The sequence below is a fragment of the Solanum dulcamara genome, chromosome 11 (assembly GCF_947179165.1).
Source record: "Solanum dulcamara chromosome 11, daSolDulc1.2, whole genome shotgun sequence".
Lineage (NCBI taxonomy): Eukaryota > Viridiplantae > Streptophyta > Magnoliopsida > Solanales > Solanaceae > Solanum > Solanum dulcamara.
The window spans coordinates 36,249,830-36,262,517 of record NC_077247.1 but is presented as its reverse complement, the minus strand read 5'-3'; the positions used below and the strand labels follow the sequence as shown (position 1 = coordinate 36,262,517).

Genomic DNA, 12,688 nt, shown 5'->3' with positions numbered 1-12,688 from the left:
TTTAAGATTGTGTATACTTTGTGATTATTGTTGTTGGGTTATTTAGGATAGTTCTCCCACCGGAGAGTTAGAGTAGGTTTCAATCACGATGGATCGGGATTGTGACAGATAAGCTCAGATTTCATTATAAAGCGAGCGACACATGTCTATTTGGAAGATTTTCAAGAGACTGCTCCTCCACAAAGAGTAAATATATATCCACTTGTGGATTTTACTTTATTTGACCCGATGATCCAATTTGCATCACTATATCCTTTCAGTGTTACTGGATATTATAATGCAAAATATAGTTTTAAGTATGTTTTAACTACATCAATTCATTGTCATTCAATGAGTTTATTGGAATTACTCGTGAACTGACTCAGTTTACTAATAGAGCATACTATATTTGATTGTGTACAATTCATGATATACATCATACTTCTAAATACTCTTGCATGATCCAATTGTGAATCATTTTCACCTTCATTCTTTTAAAGTGCAAAGCTCACATCTATTGGAGTCTTAGAAGTTTTAAAATTCTAATTCTTGTACTTGTGTAAGTACCTTTTCAATATAATGAGACTGTAATAATTCTAAACCTATGGAGTTCTAAGAATTCTTATACCTAAGATCACATTAGCAACTCCAAGATCTTTCATATCAAAGTTGCTTTCTATCATACGTTTAGTAGCATTTATATCATAAGTGTCTCTATGATGATCAACATGCCATCAACATACAAACAAACAATGATTTTGTGATTTAGAATATCTGTAATGTGAACATATTTATCACATTTATCATTCTTGAATCCATTTGCCAATATGATTTGGTCAAACTTTACATGTCATTGTTTGGGTGCTTGTTTTAGTCCATAAAAGTGACTTAACAAATTTGCACACTTTCTTGGATTTACCAGGAACCACAAAGCCATTGGGTTATTCCGTGTAAATTTCTTCCTATAATTTTTCATTTAAGAAAGTTGTTTTCACTTTCATTTGATGAATTTAAAGGTCAACCGCAGCTAATGCAATTAACATCCGAATGGATGTAATCCTAATTACTGTTGGGTACATGTTGAAAAAATCAAGACTTTTTTTTGTCTAAAGCCTTTGACAACAACTCTTGCTTTTATAATTGTCAATAATTCCATCAATTTTCATCTTTCTTTTGAAGATCCATTTTGAACACAAAATTTTATTTTCTGGAGAAAGATCAACCAACTTCCTATTATGGTTTCTCAACATTCAACAAATCTCACTATTAACAACCTCTTTCCAAAAGGATGAGTCCGCAGAGGACATAGCTTTTTTGAATGTTTAAGACTCATGTTCATGAAGAAATGTTACAAAATCAGATCCAAAGAAAGTAGATGTCTTTTGACATTTACTAAGCCTTGAAATCTCTTTATTAGGTGCATTCTCCTTTGATTCTTCTCGAGGTCGTTTAGACCCCTCACTAGACAATTCAAGTCTAGTTTTATACGGATAGATATGTTCAAAGAATTCAGCATTATCTGATTCAATTACTGTATTGTCATAAATTTTCAAATGTTTAGACTTATGAACGAAAAATCAACAAGTTTTACTATTTGTAGCATATCCAATGAAAACATAATCCGGAGTCATAGGTGCTATTGTGACCCTCTTAGATTTAGGAACTTGGACTTTGGCTAGATACCCACACTTTAAAATATTTTAAGTTGGGCTTTCTTCCTTTTCATTTCGCATATGGAATAGACTGTGTTTTGCTGTGAAGCACTTTATTGAGTATTTAATTTGCTATAAGGATGACTTCCCCCCACAAATTTTATAGTAAACCTAAACTTATAAGTAAGGCATTCATCATTTTCTTTAAAGTTTAGTTTTTATTTCTTTTTGCAATTCTATTAGATTGAGGTGAGTAAAGGGTAGTAGTTTGATGGATGGTTGAATCAGATAAACACATTTCTGCAATATGAGATTCATACTCTCCACCTCAATCACTTCTTACCATTTTTATCTTTTTACCCAACTAATTTTCAACTTCAATTTTGTATTGTCTAAAGACTTCTATTGTTTCATAATTATTGTTTCATAATTACCATTCAACAAATAGACATAACAATAGTGCAATCGTCAATAGACGTTATGAAATACATTTTCCCACCATGAGATGATTTGACTTCATATCATAAATGTCAGTGTGAATCAACTCTAAGGGATAGAAATTCCTTTCAATAGATTTTTAAGGATGCTTAGCATACTTAGATTCAACACAAACTTGATATTTAGATTTATTGCACTCAAAATTAGGTAAAACGTCTAAGTTGATCAGTTCTCACAAGGTTTTATAATTCACATGTCCAAACGTTCATGCCATAAATAATTTGACTCAAGCAAGTAAGAAGGACTAGAAATATTGAATTTGAAAAGACCCTTCATGAGGTTAACCTTTTCCTACAAATATTTTATTCTTACTTATTACAACTTTGACAAATACAAACATTATTTAAAGTCAACACCTTGTTAGATATACTTTCCAAGAGTACCTTTTCATAACCTTCAATTTTGGTTATTGCAGAATTACCCATTAACATAGTCTCATCGGGTCCAATAAGAGCATATGAACCAAATGCTTCTTTATAACACAAAACATGATAGATATTTTTTTAACCAATATTCATTTCTATACAAATAATTATATTTTAGTAGACATGTATTTTCATGAAAAATCACAACATTTTAAGTGACACTTTTTCATAAGAGAACACAATTCTTTTGAACAAGTATATATATATATATATATATATATATATATATATATATATATATATATATATTTAATTTGATAGTTTCATACTAGTCATATCATATCTTATACTAGTAAAAAAGAAACTCAACGATCAAAATATACTCCAAAAATTTTGTGGGTCAAGCATAATACAAGAATGTCATATAATTTCATATCTTGTGCTTCCACATTTAAATTAGATACCAAGCCTAATTTTGTCTTTATCACAAGCAAAGAACCCCCACATTTTAAATATGATCTCAAAAATATTTTTCAAGTATTTGAAAATAATTTTTCACATATTTACTTGTTCATGCTTTCAAATGTATACTATCAAAATACATATTGACAACATAAAGCCTATTTTAAAGATAATATTCTACAAAAGAATTATAGTGCTTCCATTTTCTTTGACAATCTTTAAATATAGTTAAAGTTTAATTCATAGAGGCAACCATTGCAGATGTAAAATTATTAATTATATGTCACTAATATATATTTTTTCCTTCTGTCACAATTTGACAGATCCCTTAGTATTTAAAATACTAACACTAAAGACTGCATCTTTGTATGACTGATTTCTACTTAACAATGAAATTTTTATATTCTTCAAATCGTCAACTGAATGAACTTTGAATGTTAATGAAGTTTTTATGACTTCAAATCAATTTCATATTCAGACAAAGCAGAAAATCAAGAGGTTTTAATCTCGAGAAATAAAACGTACAACATCGTTTCTAATTAACGATGAAGTTTTTATATTTTCCAATCGTTTACCCTTTATATTCGTGACGAAGTTTTTATACTCTTCAAGTCAAAATCAAACAAAGAGTTTAATCAATTGGTAAAGTTTTTATATTCTTCAAACCAAAGGAGTAGAAAATCAAAAGATTTTAGTCTCCAAACATCAGACACGGTCAAATTTCACACGGAATAGAAAACTACACAAGTTTTATTCTCCAAAATAGAATTAGAAAATCATAAGGATGTGATTTTATTTTCAGAAAGCTTTCCCTCGTTACCAAGTTTGTTGGACTAATTTCAAATCTATGAATGATAAATTCTATAGAACTTCCACCTAGTTAGACCAAAAAATATTTTCCTTTTTAGAACAAATTTAATATTCGATGAAGTTTTTATATTTTCAAATCGAATATAAACTTTTCTTTTCTTCTTCTTTTCTGAAAAAAAAATGTCTTGCCATCTACATTCTTGGATTAAGATCCTTGAAAGATGCCTCCATTATTGGATGTAATACACACAAAAATATTTCTCAACCCAATTTTATCATAACAGATAATAAAGCTTTGAAAATAGTTTGTTAAAACTATTAAGACAATAACACATTATTTAACTTAATCATCTTTAATTTGACCAAGGTTATGGTAAGAAAAAAATACTACTTTGTAGTATCAAGTCTAAAATTCCTTCATATTATACTTACTTAGATATAGCAGAATCATATAAATACCATGACAATGCCTTCTAAGATCTATCGTGCCCCAATCCAAAATCTCAGATACAGGAAAAAATATTAAATTCCTTAAGCTTATTATTCCTGTATCGAATTTTGTAAATCAAAAACAATAAAGATGAAAAATAAAAAAATATCTGAGTCCACAAAATTCACATGTGTCCTCACAAGATAAAACTGTTAAACTATTAAAGAAGTAGCGGTATCTCAAACTTCAATAATTTCAGCGAACTCAAAAGCCAACAACAAAATCACACAAAGACTCAACTTTATTTGTAAGAATATACATATAGAAGAGAGAGAAATTCGATGTTCAAAAATGAGAGAAAAATCATCTATTTATAGACAACAAAAAATAGTGTGAACATGTGCTTATTCTGACTTTATCGGAAAAGTCACCACCTTTCATAAAAGTTATAACTTTTCAAAAAAGTCACAACTTTTTGAAAAAGTCGCAATCTTTCGGAACGGTCACAACTCTTTAAAAAAATCACAACCTTTCAAAACAGTCACAACCCTTTAAAAAAGGCACAATCTTTCGTAAATGTTACAACCTTTTATTTTCCTTTCACATCTTTAAAACCCAACACTTTTCTCTCGTGCTCATACTCAACAAATAGACAAAGATGCCCAAATATTTACTGTTGACGGATAACATTAATAATCTTTAGTTAATCAAGAATGAAGGAAAAAATCTGAAAACTAAAGATACGTAGGATTCAATAAAGTGAAGAATAAATATGGTGTACTACAGCCTACAGGGTGACTAAACAACTGCTTTTGTACTAACATAGTACTAATATATCACTAATTCAGACAAACTTAAATCATAGTAATTGAAAATTTGTAGAAAAGAAAGTCCCATGTATGAACAACAGTTCATGACCCTTGACAAAACAAGCATTAAACACTATAGTTCATTTTTATGCTGCTGTGAACTCAAGCATGTGCATAAAATGCATACATATTAAGAAAGAAAAAGAAATTAAGTCGTTACGGAAGTCAATATCAAAGCTCCCCGTCTTATTAGTGTATTACCAACATAATATAATATAGTGGAGATCAAGGTGGGTACCTCAAGTTATGTTAAATCGCTACCACCATTTATATTACACACAATACAGTCTTTCCTGCATATCAACTCAATAATAACACATCTCATGTATATACTCAGAAAATGCATATTTGTTTATGATTTGTCAAATTACACACTCTGTAGTGATCTAAAGAGAACAGGTTCAGTTAATACTAAAACTTCATTGTCCCATGAGCACATTCCTTGGGAGAAAGGAAATTGATGAAGCATATAACTATAGATCACATGATGAACTACTGAAGAAAATAAGGAAATGAAGACAATTTTTTTGAATTTTTTCTTTTGATGATCTCCCCTCTACAACCTTCATGTCTATATATACAAATATAAAAGATAAACAACAATAAAAGCCCATACTAGTTTAAATAACAATAAAACCCATAAAAGATAAATAACAATAAAAAAACACATACTAGTTATATTAACAATAAACCCATACTAGTTTGCTTATCTTTATCTTCTCTTCTTTTTATTCCAACATCCCCCCTCAAGTTGGAGGAGAGAGAATTAACCCCCAACTTGCGAAGAATGGTATTGTGAGCTGGTCCTGATAAAGGCTTTGTGAAGATATCTGCAACTTGAGATGCAGATGGAACGAAATTTAGAGAAATGAGACCTGCGGTGAACTGTTGACGCACAAAGTGGCAGTCAAGTTCGACGTGCTTTGTGCGTTCATGAAACACAGGGTTTCTAGCAATGTGGAGTGCCGATTGACTATCAGAATGGACCGGGATTGGTAGCTTAGGCGGAGCTGATAGATCTCGAAGAAGACGATTCAACCATGTGACTTCAGGAACAACTCGTCGCATTGATCTATATTCTGCTTCCCCAGATGAAAGTGATACTGAAATTTGTTTCTTGAATTTCTAAGAAATCGGAGAGCCACCCATGCTTATAAAATACCCGCTGACAGATCTTCTCGTATCCAAACACGAGGCCCAATCGGCGTCACAGAAAGCAAGAATGGAAAAAGAAGGATTGCTACTGAAGAACAATCCTTGACCTGGAGATTTTCGAAGATATCGAAGAACACGAATTGCAGCATCGTAATGAGGTAACCTTGGGGACTGCATATACTGTGACAAATGCTGAACCGCAAAGGCTAAATCTGGACGAGTGTGAGTTAAATAGTTGAGTTTTCCGATCAATCTTCGATAGGAAAAAGGATCTGTGAGTGGTGTCCCTTCATCAACAGAGAGTTTTTGCGAAGGATCAAGTGGAGAAGGTACTTCAGCTAAGTCATCACAGTTGTACTCAGACAGAAGTTCAAGAGTGAATTTTCTCTGATTCACTATCAGACCATGGTCTTCTCGTACCACCTCCAATCCAAGGAAATAATGTAAGCTTCCCAGGTCTTTTATCTTAAATTCAGTGTCCAAAAATTGCTTGAGGTTAGAAAACTCTGTAGAATCATTCCCAGCAATAATTATATCATCGACATAGACTGCAACTAAAGAAACTGAGTGACTGGAATGCTTGTAGAATAAAGAGTAATCATTCAGAGATGAAACATACCCTTTGAAATTAAGAGCAGCCCCTAATTTTGCATACCATTGTCTTGAGGCTTGTCTCAATCCATACAAAGATTTGTTTAGTTTGCAAACTAAGTTAGGATTAGAAGATTCCATACTTGGAGGAAATTTGATATACACCTCTTCTTGCAATTCACCATGCAAGAAGGCATTATTGACATCTAGTTGAGATATATTCCAACCTTTCTTGACTGCTACTGCAAGTAAGCATCTTATTGTTGTCATTTTGACAACAGGAGAATATGTTTCATTGAAGTCGATGCCTTATCTTTGGATGTCTCCTCTTACCACCAATCTTGCCTTTAATCTCTCTATAGACCCATCTGTTTTGTGCTTTACTTTGTAAACCCATTTACAGGGTAAAGCTTTCTTATTTGGAGGTAGACTCACAATTTCCCAAGTGTTGTTGGAATTTAATGCCTCAAATTCAGTATCCATAGCTTTTAACCAACCAGGATCCATAGTTGCCTGGGAATAATTCTTTGGTTCACTTATACTTGAAATTGCAGTCAAGACCTGCTGATTAGAGATAGATAAAGCAGCAAAAGAGAAAATAGGAGGATCAATGGGATCAGTAAAACATGAAGTGGAAAGATCAGTGAGATAAACTGAGTTGCAAACATACTCATCTAGATACACAGGCCTTTTAGGAACCCTCTCTGATCTTCTTTCAGGTGCAACAGAGACGGGATCTACATTATGAATTTGAAGACTATTAGATGAGGAAGATAGACTTAGGGAAGGTGGAGGAACATCAATAGATGAGCTAGATGAAGGAAGTGAGCTAGAATCACTAGGAATGGACCCTAAGGAATCAGATTCATCAGGGTTAGAAACCAATGAAGATAGTGTAGGAGAAAAAGAAATAGATGGTCCTGAACCAGCTGTGGTTGTAGTGAAAATACGAGGAGAAGGAGTTTGAGTGTGAAAAGGAAATGTAGTTTCATGAAAAACTACATTTCTTGAAACGATGATTTTCTTGGAATTCATTTCCATGACTTTATACCCTTTCTTCCCTACAGGATATCCAAGAAATATACAAGGGACTGCCCTAGAAGCAAATTTGGGTCTGTTATGTGAAGGGGTTGAAACAAAACACAATCATCCAAAACTTCTCAAAAACTTGTATGAAGGACAAGTTCTAAAAATCAATTCAAAAGGTGTTTTTCCTTTGAGCACAGATGAAGGAAACCTATTTATTAGAAAAGTTGCGGTCAATAAACAATCACCCCAGTAGCAAATAGGCACTTTAGATTGGTGTAACAAAGCTCTAGAAGTCTCCAAAAGGTGTCTGTGTTTCCTTTTCACAACTCCATTCTGTTGTGGAGAGGAAGTGCAAAAAGTTTGGTGGATGATTCCTCTTAAGAGAAAATATTCTGAAAGAATCACTCCACTGCCTAAATCAAGAGCATTATCTGACCTTATCATTTTTATCTTAGCCCCAAATTGTCTTTCAGAGTAAGCTAGGTAGTTCTTTAGTGTAGGAAAAGCATTGCTTTTAGTAGTCAAGAGGTAAGTCCAAGTTGCTCTACTAAAATCATCTACAATAGTAAGAAAATACTTGTATCCATTATAGGTAGATGATTTATAGGGTCCCCAAGTGTCCACATGGATTAACTCAAAAATTGCTTTAGTTTTGATGCAACTAGAAGGGAATGGCAGTTTAGTTTGTCTAGCAACAGGGCATATATCACATTTGTGATCAAAATGAGAAAAGGAAGAAGAGGAACTGATGTTTTTCATTGAATCTAAAGGCATGTGGCCCAATCTAATGTGCCACAATTTTACATCATCCCTATTGTTTACTGGAATAGAAAAAGAGCTAGGAAAAGAACTACAACTGGAGAGTAAAACATCATATTTAGAACTAGACTTGACAAGACTTTGTAGACCTGAAGTGGTGGTCATGATATAGATCCCATCCTTTGCTTCACCAATAACCAGAGGGGTCCTCATTGAATGGCCCTGCATAACACAACGAATGGAAGAAAAATTTAGTGTGCAATAGAATTGTTTGCAGAATTGATGAATTGATATCAAGTTGATTTTAAAAGAAGGGACAAGCAAAACATTCTTTAGTAGCAAATTATGAGGGAGAGTGACAGTTCCTCCATGTGTCACCCTTACCCTGAAAGAATTTGGGAGCTTGACATAAATAGGAGAAGACAAAAGTGTAAGAGTAGTAAAGAAAGCAGGGTCAAAAGACATATGACCAGAAGCTCCTGAATTTAATATCCAGTAGCTAGAGCTAGCATGGGTTTGATATAGTCTTGGATCACTGAAAGTGTTACCAGAAAAACAGTGCACCATGTTAGCTGAAACCTCACTTCCTGCAAATGGCACATCTCCAATTTGTGCATTCTGGAACTCTTCTCCCAAACCACCATAGTTCTCCTGAGCAACAAATCCATTTGCTTGTTTCCCATTTGTTGCGTAACCTGAGCATCCACCTGTTGTCACTGCATTAGCCATAGAGTTCCTTTTGTTGTTTGGTTGTGATTTTGGCCCCTTGGTGAACTTAAAATCAGGTGGATAACCTATTATTCTGTAGCATTTTGCAATTGAGTGCCCAGATTTCTTACAATTTGTGCAATACAGATTGTTGTTGTAGTTATTGTTGTTGTTCTTTCTTGCTCTAAAATCAGTATTATTGTACCTCTGACCTGAGAAATTCTGATGTGTTGCAAGAAATGAAGATGCGTCACCTGGAAAGTTAGGATTAACATATGCCTCTCTCTGTTTCTCATCTTGAATAAGGAGAGAGTACGCATGATTCACATTTGGGAGAGGTGACATCATAAGTATGTTGCTTCTTACTGCTGCATAAACATCATTAAGTCCCATTAGAAATTGGATCAATCTTTCGTCTTGCTTGGATTTGAATACTTTCTTCTTTCCTCCACAGGTGCAGTTGCAAGAACATATTTCTCCGCTGGAGAGAGCATCCAGCTCATCCCAAATCCTCTTGATTCTTGTGAAATATCCTGATACATCAGTTGTTCCTTGCATCAAATATGTGATGCCTTTTTGAAGGTGATAGAGTTGAGCTCCATTGGACTGACCAAACCTGTCATGAAGGTCAGTCCAGAGATATTTAGCGGATTTAGAGTATATCACACTCCCTGCAATTTCTTTTGAAAGAGAGTTAAGCAACCAAGAAATCACCATGTTATTGCACCTAGTCCAAACCTTGAACTCAGGTGTATCAGCAGATGGTATTTCGGCAGAACCATCAATAAAACTCATCTTGTTCTTAGCTGATAGAGAAATAATGATGGACCTTCTCCACGCAGCAAAACCAGTTCCATCGAAAACGAAATTCACAAGATTCATTCCTGGAGAATCTGAGGGATGAAGATAATATGGACTGCTAGAATCCATTACTACAGATGAAGAAGAAGAAGATTTTCCCTCAGATGATTGTGATGTATTTTCCATTTGGATTGAAAGAACAAAAATAAAGAAAAAATTTGGATCCTACTGCTGCTCTGATACCATGAAGAAAATAAGGAAATGAAGACAAATTTTTTGATTTTTTTCTTTTGATGATCTCCCCTCTACAACCTTCATGTCTATATATACAAATATAAAAGATAAACAACAATAAAAGCCCATACTAGTTTAAATAACAATAAAACCCATAAAAGATAAATAACAATAAAAAACCCATACTAGTTATATTAACAATAAACTCATACTAGTTTGCTTATCTTTGTCTTCTCTTCTTTTTATTCCAACAACTACTGAAGTTCAAGTCAAATGAATGCCCACTATAGTAGTGAGGAATTATCACGGTTGAAGAAATGAACGTTTGAACTAACTCAAGTCAAAAAGCTAGTTTTTTCCATATAAAGAGACTACCAATCTATTCCCAACCAATGTGATCATCTAAACCACAAAGTAGATTATGGTATGAATGATACTACTCATCCAATTAAAATATGAGCTGAACAACAGCTACTAACATTCATAAGAGATAGTAAAAAAGTCTTGATACAGTTATGTAAGAAGATTTGCATCAGCTAAACCAATAACTATGTTGAATGATATGACTTGTTAACTCATCAATCTCATTTAACTGATGATCCATATGGAAATTATACTCATTCTAATATTGTCTATCGCCTATTAGTAAAAATTAAATCAAAGTTGGACCCATCCAATAATATTTGTATCACAATAATTTAATTCAAAAATAGATAAGAAAATCTTGAGTTTCGACAACTCGTCATCAGTTGCCTCGTCCAGCCTCAAGAGATTCTGAAAATAAATATGAAAAGAATGGCTAGTTTGCTAAAACATACCATTCATCGACCAAAAAACACAGAGTCATTGTACACTCTATCGCCTCTTAGGGCTTCTTTTCCGAAATCTTGCACTTGATTCTCTCTTTGTTTTGAGGGGAAGCAGTAGAGAGGAATGAGAAAGCAATTGGCAGTGAAGTAAGGCTAAAGGAGAGAGGAAGAGAAGCCAAGAATGATCGAGAAACGATGTGGAAGCAAAAAAGGACACATTTACAAGACAAAAATACCCTTACTTATTATTTAAATAACCCGAACTAGAATTTTGTGCAACTTTTAATGAACAATGTACTATATTTTAAGTTGTGGTCGTCCTATACTTCACATTTCTATATAGTAGAAAAAAATATCCTTACTGTTATAAAACTGAACTTAACTTAATAATTTAAGAGAAAGGAAATAAAAGCAAGTTAGAAGAGAATTGAGAAGAGAATTATCTTATGTATTTTTGTCTCTGCACTCTTTCATTGCCAATTCATGGCAATATATATAGAAAACAATTAGTGATAGAAGAGAATTAGTGGGCTGCCCACTTTAATAAATTATGTAGTAAGAAAAAGGAACCCGAAAAAGAAAAAGAAATTGTGTGGAAAGTTTCATCACTATCACATTTTGATCTCGTACTCGCACATTTGAGCAGGAGGTCCAGAAGATCATCCACTTGCAGAAAATAGCAAATCAAATGTCAGATACATTTACTGATTTGAAATGGATAACTAAGTCACAGTGAATGTACCTATTCGGATTGATGTCCCAAAAGGACCATCTACAAGTATCATAGCTTCTGAATCCTAAACACGCCAGAAGCGTGGTAGACCGTTGGGTTCAAAGGATAAAAATCCTAGAAAGAGAAGCGTGAGAAATAATAAAGATGATACTACAATAGAACCTCCTGAAGAAGGTCAAGATTTGAGTAATTCTGATATTCCTGAAGAAATCAGTGAACCCGAGACTCAAGTGAATGAAGAACTTTCAATAAATTCTTTCGGTGATGAGACAAATTTAGATCAATCTAAAATCACGGTTGATAACGTTTTTGCATATAATGTTGCACTTAACCTCATGCAAGATAGTGAAAATCTTGAGCCTAAATCCGTCGAAGGATGTCGACGTAGAAATGATTGGCCAGAATGACAAAAAACAATTCAATCAGAATTAGACTCACTTGCTAAATGTGAGGTTTTTGGACCTGTAGTCCAAACCCCTGAAGGTGTAAAACCAGTTGGCTATAAATGGGTTTTTGTGCGAAAACGAAATGAGAGAAATGAAATTGTAAGATACAAGGCACGTCTTGTTGCACAAGGATTCTCTCAAAGACCCGGGGTCAACTATGAAGAAACATATTCACTAGTTATGGATGGAATAACTTTTCGATATCTCATCAGTTTAACTGTACATAAAAATCTTGAAATACATCTAATGGATGTAGTTACAGCTTACCTTTATGGTTCACTTGATAATGAAATTTACATGAAAATTCCAGATGGATTAAAATTGCCTGAAGCATGTAAAAGGTTTCGGGAAATGTACT

General features: G+C 33.4%; 1 protein-coding gene across 1 annotated transcript; it reads right to left on the bottom strand.

Moving 5' to 3' along the window:
* Positions 1-9,396: 9,396 nt before the first annotated feature.
* On the bottom strand, positions 9,397-10,294 carry LOC129872541 (uncharacterized). The gene is made up of 2 exons (XM_055947500.1): positions 9,520-10,294; positions 9,397-9,401 (listed from the first exon to the last, which is right to left on the bottom strand). The coding sequence occupies exons 1-2, from the start codon at positions 10,292-10,294 to the stop codon at positions 9,397-9,399; spliced, it is 780 nt and encodes a 259-aa protein (XP_055803475.1).
* Positions 10,295-12,688: the final 2,394 nt, after the last annotated feature.

Coding starts and splice junctions, on each gene's coding strand:
- LOC129872541 (XM_055947500.1), bottom strand. CDS start 10,294: ATGGAAAATACATCACAATCATCTGAGGGAAAATCTTCTTCTTCTTCA.